The sequence below is a fragment of the Eubalaena glacialis genome, chromosome 7, assembly GCF_028564815.1.
Source record: "Eubalaena glacialis isolate mEubGla1 chromosome 7, mEubGla1.1.hap2.+ XY, whole genome shotgun sequence".
Classification (NCBI taxonomy): Eukaryota; Metazoa; Chordata; class Mammalia; order Artiodactyla; family Balaenidae; genus Eubalaena; species Eubalaena glacialis.
Genome location: NC_083722.1, coordinates 90,126,092 through 90,147,063, shown reverse-complemented (window position 1 = coordinate 90,147,063; position 20,972 = coordinate 90,126,092). Strand labels below are relative to the sequence as shown.

At 38.2% G+C, this 20,972-nt stretch overlaps 1 protein-coding gene across 1 annotated transcript in view; it reads left to right on the top strand.

Annotated features, from left to right (window-relative positions):
- The window catches only part of SUCLG2 (succinate-CoA ligase GDP-forming subunit beta), a 258,167-nt gene that overhangs the window by 221,933 nt on the left and 15,262 nt on the right, over positions 1-20,972 (top strand). Inside the window, exon 10 of the mRNA XM_061195513.1 lies at positions 9,313-9,433. Coding sequence (XP_061051496.1) covers positions 9,313-9,433 — 121 coding nt within the window. The remainder of the gene's footprint in view (positions 1-9,312; positions 9,434-20,972) is intronic.

Below are 20,972 nucleotides of genomic sequence, written 5' to 3'. Positions count from 1 at the left end.
ACTGCTCAGAAAGAATGTGCCAATAAATATTCTTAATCTGCACCAATGTAGCTTCCATTACAAATAAAATATAGATATTGCATTATGAGCAATGAGTGTCCTGCCTTGAAAACAATTATCTGTTAAGCTGGGAAGGCAGTTTTGTAACCAAAATATTTCTTAACAGTCAATTTTAATAGCTCATTTCTTAAGTGAGCTCTCTCTCTGTCTCTGTCTCTCGCTGTCTCTGTCTCTCTCTTTACTTAAGTCTTTTGAGGCTTCCAGTGAAAGCGTAGAACCAAAATCCCCTTGCTCTGTTTTTTCTTTTAGCTTCAAATGGCTCTGTGGCCAAATTACACATCATAGTAGTTTTTGCAAGAGCTATTTTAAACACAGGGCACTCAAAAAGAACCTTGCATTTGCCATTCTAAATGCTCAAGTGGTTTTTGTAATCCTGGCAATGGTTCTGATTCTCAGTTCAAAAGGATTTGGAAAATGTCTCTGTAAAAAGATAAAAAACATGTCTGTGTGGTTCCCTTGAATCTCTGTGTTCTTCAGTCCTTTTAATTTCTTGTCTCCTGTACCTGCTTTTAATGCCAACCAGTATTTCCATCTTTAGATTTTACCTTCTCCTGAAAATCCTGTTAATAGTTGACTTTAACCACCACCACCATGTTTACTGACAACTGGGGAAGCATTTGTGTCCCACACTTTGACTGGCCGAGGCATTCACGGTTGCTGTTCTTGATCATAAAAGCCTTCCAGTTTTGCAGATACTTGTAAATATAACCTAAATAGTGCAATGATTGGCATCTTTGGGGAGAAGGACCCTAGATTCCTGTGTCACCTAACCACCCAATATACCAGCTCCTGAACAGTTTTCTTGACAGTTCTCTGGGGATCAAATTTTCCACCCTTTGACTCTTCTGCAAAAAATGACTAAAGTTGGGTATTCTAAGTTAGAACACAGATACTCTGCTAAAGCTCTCATAAGCTAGAATCCATACTATTTGACCAGATTATTTTTTTCATGAAGCACTATATAAGCCTGAATAACTTATTCAGGCTTATATTGAATAAGCTTATTCAGGCTTATTGAATAGCCACTCACACAGAGTTACCATACCTCCCACTGGCCATTCCATGGTCTGATATTTAAAATCTGTATCAACAGTGATGTCTCTAATGGCATAATTCTCCATTAGAATTTTCCTGATCATAAAAATAGAAATAATAGCTTTGGCAAAGGGATAAATTTCAACGCATCAGAAAGGGGAAAAGGGGGGCTTACCAGTCTGCAGAGAGGGGTCTTGTAAGGACATCTGTCCCAGTTCAGGAGGGACTCTGCATTTTGGACTCACTCTTATAACATCATGACCCCTCCATAGTCCTATCTAAGTAGGGATTGCAAACCACAAACTCTGGACAACTCTTTTATCAGTAAACAGGGAACATTTTGGGTTGTAAAGAACCAAAACCATTGGTCCACAAAACTATAAAAGATATCTTACCTCTGGTCCATTTTAATTGAGCAGTGAGATTTGAAAACAAGAAATAGTTGGACACCAGAATGTAGAACTCAAGACTGTGCCCTTGAAGCTTGGAAATAAAACCAAAATAGAACTGGGGCTCTTGATTAGTCATAGAAGTGACTGAAAGACAGTCAGAGGGAGTGGAAAGACCATGGACTTTGAAGTAAGACTGACTTGGTCCAAATCGTCACTCCACTGCTTAATATCTATGTGCCCTTGGACAACTTATTTAAGCTCCTTGAGTCTCAGCTTACTTGCCAGGGAAGGTTGTAGTTCATCACTCTTAGCACCTAGGAAAATTAACATGCAATAAATGCTAATCCTCCATACCATTTTACTTATTCTAGTGAGGAGAAGATTGCAGGATACACGTATGGTGAAGAATTCAGGAATAAGTAAATAGAACAAGGATGATTTAGACACATTTTCCTTGTTTCACCCTGGGTGGTCTCAGAGGTCAAGCTTAATGGAAACTTGGCTCTCCAACCAAATATTGCTCATCCGTCAGATGTCATTTCCATGCTATCAGTTTGGGGATAACAGATAGATATTCCAAAGTTGGAATAAAATGGTTGGGTGTTTATCTTGATTAATTAAAAATGCTGAAATGTTGTTTGGGATTAAGAGTGATGTTTAAGATATTTCCTTTAAATTCTGAGCTTTTCAGGTTGGATTGTTTACTCACTAAAAGTATTTCTTCCTTGGAAGAAACCAGAAGGGCAGAGTGGGCAGGTGTTTTTCAAGAAATACTGTTGTTCTCATGTCATTTGTAAATCTGGACATCATTTGCTTTAACCCAAGGATCCTAGGGCTTGACTTCATACAAAAGAAAATAATTTCAAACTTCAAGAATAAACTGAAAGTAGAAAAGCAAGCTGTAGAAGCTCACTCAGATTTTAGCAAAAGGCAAATCTGGTCCCAAGTGGACTGATCTGTCGGCTTATTTGTAAGATTACAGCAAATCCCAAGATTGAATGCCTCACCTGAATCACTTCCTTATTGACTGAATCCATTTAGACTCCCCTCTAATTTAGCAGAGTGTTTTTATTAAAGCCAGGCATACAAACATCAATTATCCAAGCTGCATCTAATTTCCTTCACCATTTATTTTCCTTCGTTGGCCACCAATGGATTAGAAGACATGATTAGAATTCAGCAGGAAAATAAAAACAACAGCAAAAAAGAGAAAAACTGTTCCACAAAAACAGATGCTTAAATAAGAGCAACAACTTTCAGAATTAAAATAACTTGTGATTAAAAGAAAGTCCTTATCTTGCCTAATGTAAACATGCTTGCTTGATTTTTATCAGCAGTGCCTACTGCACTGGGACTAAATTAGCAACCTGAACTGGAAGAAGCAGACAAAACCCAATAGTTGCACTTACTATGATTAATGTATACACTACAGTGTGTTTTAAATGCAGTATAGTACTTAACTATTTGCAATAATCGTTGCAAAATGGCAGGCTTATTGCTAAGTCTTTCTATTTGTTCGTTTCCAGCCAGTGTCAGGGAGAGAAAAAGAAGAAAGCAAAGGCATTCAAGTCATTTTATGAACTTGTTAAAGGTACAGGTTTGTTCCAAAGGAATGATATTAATGTTGGAATGGACACATTTATTTAATCAGCCATCGCTACAGGCTAGGTACATTAATGCTGTTGGTGAGAGCGAGAAAATGGTCCAACAAAGGAAGAGAACTTAAGATCTGAAAACCCACTATCAAAGAAATATCAGATGATGCAAAGGAGGAGTGATGGTTGCACTGAATTTGAGGATAGACATCAGTCAAATTGTGTCGGTGTCAGGGTGTGGCAAACTATGGCCCACGGGCCAAATCTGGCCTCCCACTTGTTCATGTGAATAAAGTTTTATTGAAACACAGTCTGCTTATTCATTTACATATTGTCTGTGACCGCTTTAATGTTGCAACAGCAGAGTTGAGTAGCTGGAACAGAGACTGGCCCTCAAAGCCGACTAGCCCTTAATAGAACAAGTTTGCTAACCCCTCATGTATGTCAGCAGCGCCCCTACGATCACCCAGCTGTTCCAGACAGCCCTGCGTGTGGTATGGTAAAACAAACCCTGGTTGAAACTATGACTCCTTAATAGCTAAGAAACCCTGAACTCTCAGAGCGTCAGTCTATCCATGAAATAGAGGTTATAAAACCTATCTTATAAACTTAATGTGAGTGTACTGCGGATGATGCTGAATAAATGATAGTTTCCTTGCCAGCTGCCCTGAAGTCTTTATAGGTGTCTAGAAATCAAAGGCTTTTCAATCCCCTACTCATGGCGTTTGCTCTGTAAGACTGATTTGGTTCCTGCTGCTGTGGTCCATCTCATTTCCCACCACTTCACTTTGCAAGCCCCAGCCTCCTGTTACTCCTCCAGGTTCAGTTCAGTTTCTCAAAGGCACCAAGTTCTCTTCTGCCCCCTTGACCTTTGCCCATGGTGTTCTCTTGTCTCAAAGTACTTACTCTTCATTCCTCTCATACTCTACCTGGCCTCTTCCAGACTGTCCTTCAGATCCTATGCTAAATGTCGCTGCCTACACGAGGCCCTCCCTGACCACCCAGTGTAACATGAGTCCTGTCCTATGATCTCAAAATACCCAAAGTCTCCCTCCCCTTCATAACCGATATCACGGTTTACGATTTCAGATATGGATACAGAACATTTTTTGGTCTGTTTTAGAAAAATCTTTCTTGTCAGCCTAGCTACTGGACCACACTCAATGGTTAAAAGAGTGCCTAGCACAGAGTAGGCTTTCAAGAATATATTGTTTCCTTCAGCAATCTGTCAATATTTGCCTGTCATTAAAAGGAGTCAGGATAACCTTAAAGAGAAAAAAGAAAAAAAAAAAAAAAAAACTAAAGTTTTGATTCTGATGACATACTAGCTGCATAATTTGGTACAAGTCATTTTTACCTCTCTGAGCCTCACTTTTCTCATCTGTAAAATGGGATAGGTGTTACCTACCTCACAAGTTTACGGCAGAATCCGCTCTGGTAATGAATGAGAAAATACTAAGCAAAGTACGTATTGTGGGACCTCAATAGGTTTGCTGGCTCCAGAAGATATTTGATGGTAAAACTGTAGCCCCAGTGATTCTCCAGATCTTTGGTACTCTCAGTTTTCTTATCTGTAAAATGGGGATAAAAATTATATCCATCTCGTATACTACTTATGTGTTAAATGTGTTAATATATGTAAAAAAGAATACTGCCAACCACCTGATAGATACCTAGTAAACATTAGCTATTGTTGTATTTGTGATTATTGTTAATCTTTCAATTCTTACAGATTATGAACACTTTTCTGGGGAAAGTGCACATTCTAACAAAATTTTGTAAATAGTTGCAAAGAGTTCACAATTCCCCTGTGCTATCTCTATATGCTGTAAGTTACCCTTTGCCATTATCTGCCTTTGAGGCCAAATTCTAAAGAAGCAGCTTAGTCAGAGGACTTACCTAAAATTATGTCCCAAAATTGTGTGTGTGAACTTATCTGACTGAGCTTCCCTAACGTTCATTAGATTCTGAAAAGGATTACGTTCCCCAAAAAAGGTTTTAGTTGGGATTTTTGTTTGTTCATTTAGGGTTGAGAGGAGCTTGATAAATACCAAAGGCTGTAGCTTTTCTTCTTTGGAAGTTCATTCTTTACTTTTAATTGTGGACTGACATCTGCAGCCAGAGTGTATTTTGCAAAGCCAAATACATGCAGACATTTGAAAAACCTGCATTTGGACTGCCCGACCACCAGCACAGCTGCCAACAGCTACCACCACAGACCCCTCCTTGGGAGTAGCTGTCTGGGGTCCAGGGACATGTGCAGTGGATCTGGCACCATAACTGCCTTGCTAGATGATCTTTCCTTTTGTGTAACAGTGAATAGCAACCCTTGTAATCCTCAGCCGAGAATGTAGAAAAGCCTGCTCCTGAAAGCGCCTAGGAATCTTGTGGGAGAGTTTCGGATTCGTAAATAGACCTAGCACTGACTTTTTAAAAACATGCCCTTTGCCAGGGGGGAAAAAAAAGACTATTAAAAAGTTTCTATTGGTATTGTCATGGAGCAGCAATTAGGGGTTGTAATAATAAATGAACACGTGAGGCACACATTGAAAATTTGACATGCTTTATAAATGCCAAGTAATAATAATGATGTCACAAGGCTTTCATTTTCAAACTGTCTTAATTTCATTCTCAGTTTGAGATTGCAGATTACAGTAGTTAATTATTGGGCCAGAGTGAAACCTTAAATCAGATTTCCATTAAAGAGCGTGACTGCAGCAAATTACTTTGCAGGAGGAGAGAATGGCATTGTTTCTGGTGGTGTGGGGTCTTCCCATCACTCCTGGTGGTGATTTCCTCTTGGTGCTCCGTGATACGCCACATGTCCTAAATGATCCCATGTCCCTGAGCTACACAGCGTGTGTACTTCTGTGTCTTGCTGCTCTTGTAAAAATTCTAACTTCTTTGTTAGTATCACTCAAACTCTTTTTCTCCTCTCTCTCTCTCTCTCTCTGTCACATTCTCTCATGCTGCCTCTCTCACTGCTGGTCTTTCTCACTCTCTCTCATGCTCTCACATGGTTGCTCTATATTTCTCATCTCATGTTTGCTTATGCATTCACTCTTCTCTCTGTCCCTGTCTCCCTTTCCCATCACTCCCCCTCTATCCCTGAGGGAGGTTTTCAAAGCTTGTCTTCACCCAGCTCTGGGAAAGGAAGGAATAAGCCAAAAGAACCAAGTTCCCATCCCTGGCCTCTAGTGCCTGCCACTCTTTACCTCACCTGGATTTTCTCAGGTTACTTCCCCATTCAGCCTGTAGGTCCTGAATGAACTAAGTTGGGTGACAGCTCTGCCTTCATCCTGGCTGCCCTCTTTTACCTAAGTTCCTGCTCGCTCTTTCTCTTTGTCACCTGGAACATCACTTCTTCCAAAAGGCCCCTCTCGCTACAGCAGTCTGTACCACTGGTGGTGCCCTGGTCTTAGCTCCGTGAGACTAAGGAGCCAGGATTGTAATTGCCAGTTTGCTGGTCTGCCTCGAACTAGTCTTTGAACTCTTTGAGGGCAGTGATGACATCTTATTCATCTCCATATCCCAAGCACTTAACTCTGTGCCTGGTTTGGGAGATGGCCATTAAGTGTCTATTGAAATTAATTTAATTCATTCACTCTTGAAACCATTATTTATTAGGTGATTACACTATGTCATGGATTGTGCTAGCTGCTTATAAAAAAACTCATGTTGTAGAGGAGCACAAAGGTGACGCACCCAGGGTGTTGTATCTTGGGCATGGGGATACAGGGTGAGAGGTGAATATACTACATTGGAGAACAGTTGTCCTTTTTTCAGCACACCTAACAAAGCCACCTATTCATCCACCATTGGAAAAGAGGGCTTTTCCTTGGGTTCAGTACCAGTTGAAGTGGTTGGCTCACTTTTAGGTTCACGTTGTTGTATGAAGAGTATCTGTATTTGTCAGATGCTCATTAAACACAATGAGATACTGACATGAAAGACTCATGGGAACTGATACTAAACGAGGCAATACCAGAATCACAGCTCATATCTGACACTTGCTCCAGGGTATACATCTACTGAGAAGCATTGGATCACAGGGCCAGGGGCATCTTCCTGCCTCTTGTGCCTCACTCCTGCCTCTGTGGATGACTTCACATATGCTTGCTGTGTGTGGTATGCCTACTCTATAGAACAATCATACTGTTTTAGATGGATTAAATAGAATAATTCACCCTAACTTGATGACACAGAAAAACTTCACTGAGAAGTTGTTGACATCTGAACTCATCCCTAAGGAATGTGCAGGTTGCACCATGGCAGAGGTATAGAGGAGCCACTATGTACTTTACTAGAAAGCTTAGTTCTTCTACAAAAACTGAATGAGCCTCAGCTCTTTCTGAGTTTCTCTCTTGGACCCTGTGGAGTCATTATTGCTCTTGAGTGGTTTTTGTCTTCCATTGTTCTGGCAAGCTCCTCTCCATCCCACAGCTATTTGAAAACTACCGCTGTACCAGGCCTCAATACTAACAGCATTTAGTAGCCATCATTAGAAAGCAAGCTTCTGCTTACCAGTCAGCCTGCTGTGAATGGTAACGGGAGATTTCTTTTTTGGAAGTAGCTCCACTGTCTAATTGGTTTGGAAAATATTGCTCATTTATTTTATTCTTAAAACATTATGTTTTTACTGAACTTCAATAAATTTGTGTTTCTGTTATATTCAAATTCAACATAGCTGCAGTCTTCTGAAAGGTTTTCTTCTTATACTTGCTGTCTAGGTAACCTGTCCACTTTCACCATTGCTTGTTGAAATAAATGCATGTGTAAATATCCATTAGGTACCTTACAGGCATGTAGTAAGCATCTCACACGTCTTATTTAGGCCTTTCAACAACTTTATGGACTAGATACTATTATTCCCATTTTATAGGTGGGGAAACCATGTTCGAGACAGGGTATGGCCCTTGCCCAAGATTCCAGCTCTAGCAGCTGGCATGAATGAAGAATCAGTAGGCAATCTAGAGGCTGACTTTGAGCCTTACCACTGCTACTTGTTAGCTGTGTAACACTGGGACACATCATGTGAATTTTCTGAATGGCTTTATCAGCTATAGAGGGCTAACCCTCACTGTACGTACTGTACTGTAATGCAGGGATCAAAATTAAAAATGAGGGTTCATGTAATGGCACTTTTTAAAGAGTTAAGTGCTGAACAAATGTAAGGTATCCTTTTCGCGTATGTTTTGTGTAGTTAATTTAGCATATTGAAATAATGGGATTTAAAAATGGCATGCAGCACACACATATATGCTTTGCAATTAGTGTAGCATAATTTAATTGTGACTCCATTGTTGGAATTTTGATGCCTCCAGCTTGATGAATAGGCATTATCTGTGGGTGTTATCAATTAATCTAGGTAATGAATTCTCTTCATTATCTCATTCTTCATGTTAATTATACAGGATTTTCTTATACCTATTTATCAAGTCAGGGCAAGTACAATTTTTTTGGCCCACACGCCTTTGAGTATGGAATATGTACAAGCAGGTTAACATGATGGGTTTAAATTTACATTTCTGAAAAATTCTAGTCAGTGGCTTGGCTTTTTGTATATCCTTGTAGTGTGAGCTTGTATCTTTTTATATTGGGGGTCTTTTTTTTTAATCAAAAAGGTCATTATCTAAGATAATTAAGCTATCTCTGACTTTTGAGAATATACCTCTAGCATATCAAAGAGGTATTAAGGAAGCATAGAAAAATTGGAATTTTTACCTAATAATACAAAACAACAAATAATTAATGTTACTAGTTTTGAAATATTTTATGAGGTACCAGGACAGGTAAAAATTCAAGTATAAACCATGGAGGGAAAAGATGTAACTACATGAAATTTTAAATGGCACTATTCATAAATAACATCCATTACATCTTAACATATGTTACATCTTACAGAAAAACCCAAACGAACTTTCTGGCCAGCCCAATATAAGACACAGCAGAAGACAGTGTATAAGAAGTGAGTGGTGACTGAATTCATTTTGAATTCAGAGAAGTGATTGATAGGATAATCTGGGTTAATATGGTAATGTTATATATTAATATTTATTAATTAAATACTAAACTTTAACTTCAGCATTTTCTGGGTCTTGTTTTATAGTTTATATTCTGTGTTTTTTAAAAAAGATTATTATTTTAATTGTCTCTGTTGTTTAGCCAGTTATTTGGGGGAATGTTGACTGTCAGCATTTTGATGGGCACCTCCCTATTTTTTATTTCAGGTTGAAGCCATCCTAGTCAATATTTTTGGCGGAATCGTCAACTGTGCCATCATTGCCAATGGGATCACCAAAGCCTGCCGGGAGCTGGAACTCAAGGTGCCGCTGGTGGTCCGGCTTGAAGGTAAGTTACTGTAGATTTCCATAGTGCCAGTACCCCCCTTCTTCAGGATCAGGTGACCAGCATGTTCTGCATTCACAAACTTCCTGAGACAACATAAGGAAACACTGGATTACATAAGATGAAGCAAATGCAGTACTTCTCTGAGCTTTTACCCTGCATTGCAGCTCTCCAAGAATGGCACATGTTATGAGTCTCCAAATTTTCCAAACATATTCCAGGGTGGAGCCCTTTTATTATGAATCATATCATGAGATTAGTGTTCTGGGAAAAACACTCTGAGAAATGCTGCTCCAAGAATTTTTCATCATGAGACACCAAGGGTTCTCAAGCTTTTTGGTCTGAGGACTCCCTACTTGTTAAACTGGAGAACCCCAAAGATCTCTTGTTTATTTTGGGTTATATCTGTTGATATTTATTAATTTATTTAACTGATTAATAAATTAATTTGGTAAGAGGAATAACTATTTGGAACTTTTTAAGTACTCATTTTTTAAATAATAAACTTTTAATTTTTGTATTATATATTTTATATGTAGATACATATACTATATAATTTATGAAAAAGTAAATACATCTTTTTAAAATTTTAGTAAGAATAGCAGCACTGTTTTATGGCTTTGCAAATCCCTTTAATATCTAGCTTAATATTTGCTTCTGCAAGAGATCTGTTGCAATATGCTGTTTTGGTGGAAGTATATGAAGAAAATCTGGCCTCATAGAGCTATGTATCTGGAAAACAGAGCAGTTTTTAATAATCATTTCATACAATTCTGAATATTATTCTTTGATACTACACTAAAACCTGTAACAGTGTCTTTATTACAGATAAGTTTTAACGTAGAATCCGAAACTATTTCAAAGAACTTTTTTTTTGAATTTTTTAAAATTTTTATTTATTAATTTTTAACATCTTTATTGGAGTATAATTGCTTTACAATTGTGTGTTAGTTTCTGCTGTATAACAAAGTGAATCAACTAATACATATACATATATCCCCAAATCCCCTCCCTCTTGCGTCTCCCTCCCACCCTCCCTATCCCACCCCTCTAGGTGGTCAAAAAGCACCGAGATGATCTCCCTGTGCTATGCGGCTGCTTCCCACTAGCTATCTGTTTTACATTTGGTAGTGCATATATGTCCATGCCACTCTCTCACTTTGTCCCAGCTTACCCTTCCCCCTCCCGTGTCCTCAAGTCCATTCTGTACGTCTGCGTCTTTATTCCTGTCCTGCCCCTAGGTTCTTCAGAACCATTTTTTTCTTTTTTTTTTATAGATTCCATATATATGTGTTAGCATACGGTATTTGTTTTTCTCTTCTTGACTTATTTCACTCTGTATGACAGACTCTAGATCCATCCACCTCACTACAAATAACTCAATTTCGTTTCTTTTTATGGCTGAGTAATATTCCGTTGTATACATGTGCCACATCTTCTTTATCCATTCATCTGTTGATGGACACTGAGGTTGCTTCCATATCCTGGCTATTGTAAATAGATCTGCAACGAACATTGTGGTACTTGACTCTTTTTGAATTACGGTTTTCTCAGGGTATATGCCCAGTAGTGGGATTGCTGGGTCATATGGTAGTTCTATTTTTAGTTTTTTAAGGCACCTCCATACTGTTCTCCATAGTGGCTGTATCAATGTACATTCCCACCAACAGTGCAAGAGGGTTCCCTTTTAACCACACCCTCTCCAGCATTTATTGTTTGTAGACTATTTGATGATGGCCATTCTGACCAGTGTGAGGTGATACCTCATGGTAGTTTTTTTTTTTTTTTAAAAACATCTTTATTGAAGTATAATTGCTTTACAATGGTGTGTTACTTTCTGCTTTATAACAAAGTGAATCAGTTATACATATACATATGTTCCCATATCTCTTCCCTCTTGCATCTCCCTCCCTCCCACACTCCCTATCCCACCCCTCTGGGTGGTCACAAAGCACCGAGCTGATCTCCCTGTGCTATGCGGCTGCTTCCCACTAGCTATCTATTTTACATTTGGTAGTGTATATATGTCCATGACACTCTCTCACCCTGTCACATCTCACCCCTCCCCCTCCCCATATCCTCAAGTCCATTCTCTAGTAGGTCTGTGTCTTTATTCCCGTCTTGCCACTAGGTTCTTCATGACCTTTTTTTTTTTCCTTAGATTCCATATATATGTGTTAGCATACTGTATTTCTTTTTCTCTTTCTGACTTACTTCACTCTGTATGACAGACTCTAACTCCATCCACCTCATTACAAATACCTCCATTTCATTTCTTTTTATGGCTGAGTAATATTCCATTGTATATATGTGCCACATCTTCTTTATCCATTCATCCGATGATGGACACCTAGGTTGCTTCCATGTCCTGGCTATTGTAAACAGAGCTGCAATGAATATTTTGGTACATGACTCTTTCTGAATTATGGTTTTCTCAGGGTATATGCCCAGTAGTGGGATTGCTGGGTCGTATGGTAGTTCTATTTTTAGTTTTTTAAGGAACCTCCATACTGTTCTCCATAGTGGCTGTATCAATTTACATTCCCACCAACAGTGCAAGAGTGTTCCCTTTTCTCCACACCCTCTCCAGCATTTATTGTTTCTAGATTTTTTGATGATGGCCATTCTGACCGGTGTGAGATGATACCTCATTGTAGTTTTGATTTGCATTTCTCTAATGATTAATGATGTTGAGCATTCTTTCATGTGTCTGTTGGCAATCTGTATATCTTCTTTGGAGAAATGTCTATTTAGGTCTTCTGCCCATTTTTGGATTGGGTTGTTTGTTTTTTTGTTATTGAGCTGCATGAGCTGCTTGTAAATCTTGGAGATTAATCCTTTGTCCGTTGCTTCATTTGCAAATATTTTCTCCCATTCTGAGGGTTGTCTTTTGGTCTTGTTTATGGTTTCCTTTGCTGTGCAAAAGCTTTTAAGTTTCATTAGATCCCATTTGTTTATTTGTGTTTTTATTTCCATTTCTCTAGGAGCCGTGTCAAAAAGGATCTTGCTGTGATTTATGTCATAGAGTGTTCTGCCTATGTTTTCCTCTAAGAGTTTGATAGTGTCTGGCCTTACACTTAGGTCTTTAATCCATTTTGAGTTTATTTTTGTGTATGGTGTTAGGGAGTGTTCTAATTTCATTCTTTTACATGTAGCTGTCCAGTTTTCCCAGCACCACTGATTGAAGAGGCTGTCTCTTCTCCATGGTATATTCTTGCCTTCTTTATCAAAAATAAGTGCATAGGTTTATGTCTGGGCTTTCTATCCTGTTCCATTGATCTGTATTTCTGTTTTTGTGCCAGTACCATACTGTCTTGATTACTGTAGCTTTGTAATATAGTCTGAAGTCCGGGAGCCTGATTCCTCCAGCTCCTTTTTTCTTTCTCAAGATTGCCTTGGCTATTTGGGGTCTTTCGTGTTTCCATAGAAAGTGTGAAATTTTTTGTTCTGGTTCTGTGAAAAGTGCCATTGGTAGTTCGATAGGGATTGCATTGAATCTGTAGATTTCTTTGGGTAGTATAGTCATTTTCACAATGTTGATTCTTCCAATCCAAGAACATGGTGTATCTCTCTATCTGTTTGTAGTATCTTTAATTTCTTTCATCAGTGTCTTATAGTTTTCTGCATACAGGTCTTTTGTCTCCTTAGGTAGGTTTATTCCTAGGTATTTTATTCTTTTGTTGCAATGGTAAATGAGAGTGTTTCCTTAATTTCTCTTTCAGATTTTTCATCATTAGTATATAGGAATGCTAGAGATTTCTGTGCATTAATTTTGTGTCCTGCTGCTTTACCAAATTCATTGATTAGCTCTAGTAGTTTTCTGGTAGCATCTTTAGGATTCTCTGTGTATAGTATCATGACATCTACAAACAGTGACAGTTTTATTTCTTCTTTTCCAATTTGGCTTCCTTTTATTTCTTTTTCTTCTCTGATTGCTGTGGCTAAAACTTCCAAAACTATGTTGAATAATAGTTGTGAGAGTGGGCAACCTTGTCTTGTTCCTGATCTTCATGGAAATGCTTTCAGTTTTTCACCACTGAGAACTATGTTTGCTGTGGGTTTGTCATATATCACCTTTATTATGTTGAGGTAAGTTCCCTCTATGCCTACTTTCTGGAGGGTTTTTATCATAAACAGGTGTTGAATTTTGTTGAAAGCTTTTTCTGCATCTTTTGAGATGATGATATGGTTTTTCTCCTTCAATTTGTTAATATGGTGTACCACATTGATTGATTTGCCTATATTGAAGAATCCTTGCATTCCTGGGATAAACCCCACTTGATCATGGTGGATGATCCTTTTAATGTGTTGTTGGATTCTGTTTGCTAGTATTTTGTTGAGGATTTTTGCATCTATGTTCATTAGTGATATTGGCCTGTAGTTTTCTTCTTTTGTGACATCTTTCTCTGGTTTTGGTATCAGGGTGATGGTGGCCTCGTAGAATGAGTTTGGGAGTGTTCCTGCCTCTTCTATTTTTTGGAAGTGTTTGAGAAGGATAGATGTTAGCTCTTCTCTAAATGTTTGATAGAATTCACCTGTGAAGCCATCTCGTCCTGTGCTTTTGTTTATTGGAAGATTTTTAATCACAGTTTCAATTTCAGTGCTTGTGATTGGTCTGTTTATATTTTCTATTTCTTCCTGGTTCAGTCTTGGAAGGTTGTGCTTTGCTAAGAATTTGTCTCTTTCTTCCAGATTGTCCATTTTATTGGCATATAGTTGCTTGTAGAATCTCTCATGATCCTTTGTATTTCTGCAGTGTCAGTTGTTACTTCTCCTTTTTCTTTTCTAATTCTACTGATTTGAGTGTTTTCCCTTCTTTTCTTGATGAGTCTGGCTAATGGTTTATCAGTTTTATCTTCTCAAAGAACCAGCTTTTAGTTTTATTGATCTTTGCTATTGTTTCCTTCATTTCTTTTTCATTTATTTCTGATCTGTTCTTTATGATTTCTTTCCTTCTGCTAACTTTCAGTTTTTTTTGTTCTTACTCTGATTGATTTAAGTGTAAGTTTAGGTTGTTTATTTGAGATGTTTCTTGTTTATTGAGGTAGGATGGTACTGCTATAAACTTCCCTCTTAGAACTGCTTTTGCTGCATCCCATAGGTTTTAGGCCGTCGTGTTTACATTGTCATTTGTTTCTAGGTATTTTTTGATTTCCTCTTTGATTTCTTCAGTGATCTCTTGGTATTTAGTAGTGTATTGTTTAGCCTCCATGTATTTGTATTTTTTATAGTTTTTTCCAGTAATTGATATCTAGTCTCATAGCGTTGTGGTCAGAAAAGATACTTGATATGATTTCAATTTTCTTAAATTTAGCAAGGCTTGATTTGTGACCCAAGATACAATCTATCCTGGAGAATGTTCCATGAGCACTTGAGAAGAAAGTGTATTCTGTTGTTTTTGGATGGAATGTCCTATAAATAGCAATTAAGTCCATGTTGTTTAACGTGTCATTTAAAGCTTGTGTTTCTTATTTATTTTCATTTTGGATGATCTGTCCATTGGTGAAAGTGGGATGTTAAAGTCCCCTACTATGATTGTGTTACTCTCAGTTTCTCCTTTTATGGCTGTTAGCATTTGCCTCATGTATTGAGGTGCTCGTATGTTGGGTGCATACATATTTACAATTGTTATATCTTCTTCTTGGATTGATCCCTTGATCATTATGTAGTGTCCTTCTTTGTCTCTTGTAATAGTCTTTATTTTAAAGTCTATTTTGTCTGATATGAGAATTGCTACTCCAGCTTTCTTTTGATTTCCATTTGCATGGAATATCTTTTTTCCATCCCTTCACTTTCAGTCTCTGTGTGTCCCTAGGTCTGAAGTGGGTCTCTTGTAGACAGCATATATACGGGTCTTGTTTTTGTATCCATTCAGCCAGTCTGTGTCTTTTGGTTGGAGCATTTAATCCATTTACGTTTAAGGTGGTTATCGATATATATGTTCCTATTACCATTTTCTTAATTGTTTTGTGTTTGTTATTGTAGGTCTTTTCCTTCTCTTGTGTTTCCTGCCTAGAGAAGTTCCTTTAGCATTTGTTGTAAAGCTGGTTTGGTGGTGCTGAATTCTCTTAGGTTTTGCTTCTCTGTAAAGGTTTTAATTTCTGTGTCGAATCGGAATGAGATTCTTGTTGGGTAGAGTAATCTTGGTTGTAGGTTTTTCCCTTTCATCACTTTAAATATGTCCTGCCACTCCCTTCTGGCTTGCAGAGTTTCTGCTGAAAGATCAGCTGTTACCCTTATGGAGATTCCCTTGTATGTTATTTGTTGCTTTTCCCTTGCTGCTTTTAATATTTTTTCTTTGTATTTAATTTTTGATATTTTGATTAATATGTGTCTTGGCGTGTTTCTCCTTGGGACTCTCTGTGCTTCCTGGACTTGATTGATTATTTCCTTTCCCATATTAGGGAAATTTTCAACTATAATCTCTTCAAATATTTTATCAGACCCTTTCTTTTTCTGTTCTTCTTCTGGGACCCCAATAATTCGAATGTTGGTGCGTTTAATGTTGTCCCAGAGGTCTCTGAGACTGTCCTCAATTCTTTTCATTCTTTTTTCTTTATTCTGCTCTGTGGTAGTTACTTCCACTATTTTATCTTCCAGGTCACTTATCCGTTCTTCTGCCTCAGTATTCTGCTATTGATTCCTTCTAGAGAATTTTAAATTTCATTTATTGTGTTGTTCATCATTGTTTGTTTGCTCTTTAGTTCTTCTAGCTCCTTGTTAAACGTTTCTTGTATTTTCTCCATTCTATTTCCAAGATTTTGGATCATGTTTACTATCATTACTCTGAATTCTTTTTCAGGTAGACTACCTATTTCCTCTTCATTTGTTTGGTCTGGTGGGTTTTTACCTTGCTCCTTCATCTGCTGTGTGTTTCTCTGTCTTCTCATTTTGCTTAACTTGCTGTGTTTGGGGTCTCTTTTTCACAGGCTGCAGGTTCGTAGTTCCTGTTGTTTTCGGTGTCTGCCCCCAGTGGGTAAGGTCGGTTCAGTGGGTTGTGTAGGCCTCCTGGTGGAAGGGATTGGTGCCTGAGTTCTGGTGGATTAAGTTGGATCTTGTCTTTGTGGTGGGTAGGACTGCGTCTGGTGGTGTGTTTTGGGGTGTCTGTGAACTTATTATCTTTTTAGGCAGTCTCTCTGCTAATTGGTGGCATTGTGTTCCTGTCTTGCTAGTTGTTTGGTATCTGGTGTCCAGCACTGGAGCTTGCTGGTCGTTGTTGAGTGGAGCTGGGTCTTAGCGTTGAGACAGAGATCTCTGGGAGAGCTCTCGCCGATTGATATTACGAGGGGCCGGGGGGGGGGTGATCTCTGGTGGACCAATGTCCTGAACTCGACTCTCCCACCTCAGAGGCTCAGGCCTGACACCCGGCCAGAGAACCAAGACCATCAGCCACATGGCTGCTAGTGTTGGAGGGTCTCCTGTAGAGGCAGGGAGCAGCTGTGGCTCACCACAGGGACAAGGACACTGGCAGCAGAAATTCTGGGAAGTACTCCTTGGTGTGAGCCCTCCCAGAGTCCACCATTAGTGCCACCAAAGAGCCTGTAGTCAATGAACTTTTTATGCTCTGTTATATTGAAATCCATTGGTCTGTCTTGCACAGTAAGTGGATTTTACACATGCATGATTTAATCATATGGAAAATTTTGGATTATGCAGATCTTCCAAAGGTTAACACATTTCAACATACAATATCAACAAATTTACATCTGTTAATATCACACCATTATCAGAAAAGCTTCTGAGTATTGAGAAGCTGTCAAGGTGGTAGATGCTACTTTTCCAGAATTCTGATTTTCATTTGAAAATACAAATTTTTCTTGTAATCCACAGAATGCTAAGCTGTTTTCCTTGAAGTGGCAGACTTACTTCACTCATTTTTGAGAAAATGTCTGCCATGTATCTAAGTCTGAACAACCATAGTGTGTTCTTCACTCTTCCATGGAAAAGTGGGTGGTTTAGCTCGCTACTCAGTTATACAAATACTTTGCCTCAGAACAACCATCATAGTTTAGTGTGCATCAGAGTGCCTTTTGTATGCTTCCCATTTGATCACACAGAATATTAGAAATATGTATACTCAAGGGTTGAGATTTAATACAATTAATTTTTTTTTTTTTTTTTTTTACTGTTCATTAAGAACATTCTTACTCAAAAGTGGCAACTTTTCCTTGTGAATGTGAGGTGGTGAAATATAACATGAATAACTAGTACAGATTCATGCTGTTTGATCCCATGGTAACATGCCCACAGTTTTACCCTCAATTACTTTTGCTTCATCAGGGCAGATTATTATTACTATTACTACTACCACCACCACTACTACTACTACTACTTTAAAAGTAGTTCTTACATCAGGGACCTCCCCCAGGGTTCTGTAAGCCACACTTTGAGAACCACTATAGTAGAGAAGTGAAAATAGACAGTTTAATATGAAAACTACGCAAAAGTCCTGTCCACATCGTCAACAGATTCAGATTACAGTGATCAAGCAGCCCCTTGGATAGACTTCTGGAGTATCATTTTGGGGACAGCTTGATTTCTCCAATTACCATGCTGGTGCTGTTATTCCCTAGAGTCCTTCTTCTCAAGATAAAGTCTAGGGATATTTTGACACTACTGTGTAGCCCCATCTTCCTTTGAAGTCAAGCCTCCAGAACAGCTACAGTCCATTTTTCTCTGTTTGCTTCTTTCTTTGTGTCTCTTTCTTCTCTCACTCTCTGCCTCCCTGAGATTCTCCACCTCACAAACTTAGATGTGCACCATATGGACTTAATAGAAGTAATGATCACAAAAGAAAAATGAAAATAGGAGGGGCTCCAGTTGGCAAAGTTTAATATGGACATTAAAACATATGATTGAATTAAAAGTTCCTAAAAATGTAAATGCAACATAATTGATCCAATTAAAAATAATTTCAGTGAAAGAAAAATGATTGGTAAGGCTGCACTGTAAAGAAAATTCATCAAGGAGTTGATGGGTTTATCAATGTAGGTATATAACTGATTAAAATGTTGATCTCAGACTGTTTATTAAAATGTTGATCTCAGACTGTTTTCAGGGTCAAAGTGACCAGTGAGCCTCAGGTTGTAAAAGTCATCTCTTCTTGTGTTCTGAAAGGGGAGCAGGTCTCCATAAGCAAATCATACTAGTGTCTATCACTTGGAAATGACTAGAAACTAGCACATGCTATGGTGGACTTATTCTGTCTAGTGATCCTCCCTGTAACTCTGTTGTCAGCAGGGACCCTTAGTTATAATATTAGCTTGTAGTATACTCCTAGAAAAGAAAGTTACCTCACTTTTAATTTTTCCCAAAAGATTAAAAGGAGCACTTCTCTTATTTTCACACTATGCTTATTATTCCAGAAGTAATAAATGATCCCCATCATTTAATGTATGCTTACCATATGTAGCAGGATGGTATATATGCTTAAATGTGCAAACTACCACATCTAAGATTATCTCCCTTAATAATCAGTATTGACTGTATCAAAGGTCTATCTGAGCTACTAGGAAGAAGCTTTGAAATGTCTAAGTCTGTTAGACAGTCAGGTTTGTATCTCTCTTTTTTTTTTTTTAGATTTGTATCATTTAAATTAAAACATTTCCAAGATATATGCCTGTGTTTTTTTAATTAATTAATATGATAAATACTATGTGTAAGCCATTGAGCTTTAGACATTAAGGAGGATGCTTAGAAATATAAGAAATGATGTCAGTTACTAGATAACTGGGGAAATAAAACAAAAAGAAAAATCAACAATACAAGCTAATATATATAAAATGTTAACCAGTGTTTGCCCTAAGAGAATCTGCTTCTCTCTTAGTAGCAATAGCCATTGGGGTATCCCAGATAACCACCAGCCTGGCTTGTGGAAATGTTGATACCTTATGATGTCCACCCTCTCAAGGGGAATTGAAGATGAGCTCAAAGAGGATGCTGGGCCCCAAATTTATCTAGCCTAAAAATGTGTAGGGTGACCTTTTCTGCCACTCGCCTCCTTTCACGATAATAGCTGCTATCCTATAATAAGCACCTAAGACCTTTATCAATAGAAGAAAAGCAGGAGAGCTTTTCACATTTCCAGAGTCTTCAGTGGTATTCTTTTCTTCCTCTTGTGGAAGTTGCATCTAATGTGATAAATGACCTTAGATAGATACAAGGCTCTCACGCTCAACATGGTCATACCAGGGACACTCACTAATAGCCATATGTGTGATTCCTGTGAACACGGCTGCCCCACACCAAGATAAGACCTATCCCAAAATTCTATTGGTCCTGCATAATAAACAAGGAAAAATGGAAGAATTCTGCTCTAACTCTACTCTTGGCTCTGATCATAGATAACAGAATACAGAAATTTGGAGATCATATTATCCATAAAGATCCTGTAAAGGAAACTAAATACAAACCATCCTCTGTGCTCTTTATGCTAAGGGACTGAATTTGTGTCCTTTAAGTTGTGCCTGTTGTAGCTCAGCCCACGTTTATTAGCATACCCTTTATTTTATTTTTTAATTTATTTTATTGAAGTATAGTTGATTTACAATGTGTTAATTTCTACTGTGTATATATATTCTTCTTCATATTCTTTTCCATTATGGTTTATCACAGGATATTGAATATGGCATACCCTTTTTTTAAAGCTTACTCAATATTGACAACTATAATTATAGTACATTTACAGATGTGAGTTAGCAGCGAAATATTATAAAAGGAGAATTTCCAAGTTGAACATGGAAATAAGTAAGATTTGAATCATTGGAAAAAAGGAAGAAGGAGGAAATTTAGTAAAGGATCAGAAGCAAGTCATCAGATCTGTTCCATATTTGGGAGTTGGTACTGGGATCATAACAGTGGCAAAGACTGCAAGCCAGGACCTGAGTAGATCAGTAGGCTGTCCTGTAGAAAGTAACGGTTTTGCAGCAACATGTTATGGGTGAAAAGAACTGAGTAGGACAATCAAGTTAGTAGCCAGAATCTACAGTATTAGGTAGAATCTAAAACCCAAGCAGATTTGCCGCATAGAGGTAAAAGTGAGTAGGAACGAGAGCAGAGATAGAAAAAGAGATGAGAGAAAGTGGGGAGCTATGGTTTAAATCTATGACCAGGAGAAGGATGGCACAGTTGATGGACTTGGGAAAGTCAAAAGTGGAAACTAGATAGAGAGACTGGGAGAGGAGGACACTAGGATCTAGTCATGCTTTGTTTGAGATGAAGCTGTAACATCAGATGGAATCTGTGTGGAGGCAGAGATGTGGGAATACAGGGGAAGATCCAAAGAGAAGTATGACAGACAAATGGATGTCACCCTCATTTTGAAGGGCCCAGTAAACCACACTCAGGACTCACTGCATTGGAAATTGTTCCCCTGCAGTACAGCTCAGTTAAAATGAGAAACCAGTCAAAACCCAAAATGTCCTGTCATAGAAAATCTTGTTCTTAGTGCTTCCAGTGGGGAAAAAGTTGCTAACTACAGGGCCCTCTGAGGAATTTCTCTTAGACTTAATGTAAATTTTTCATTTGCTTTCCTCTGTGTCAG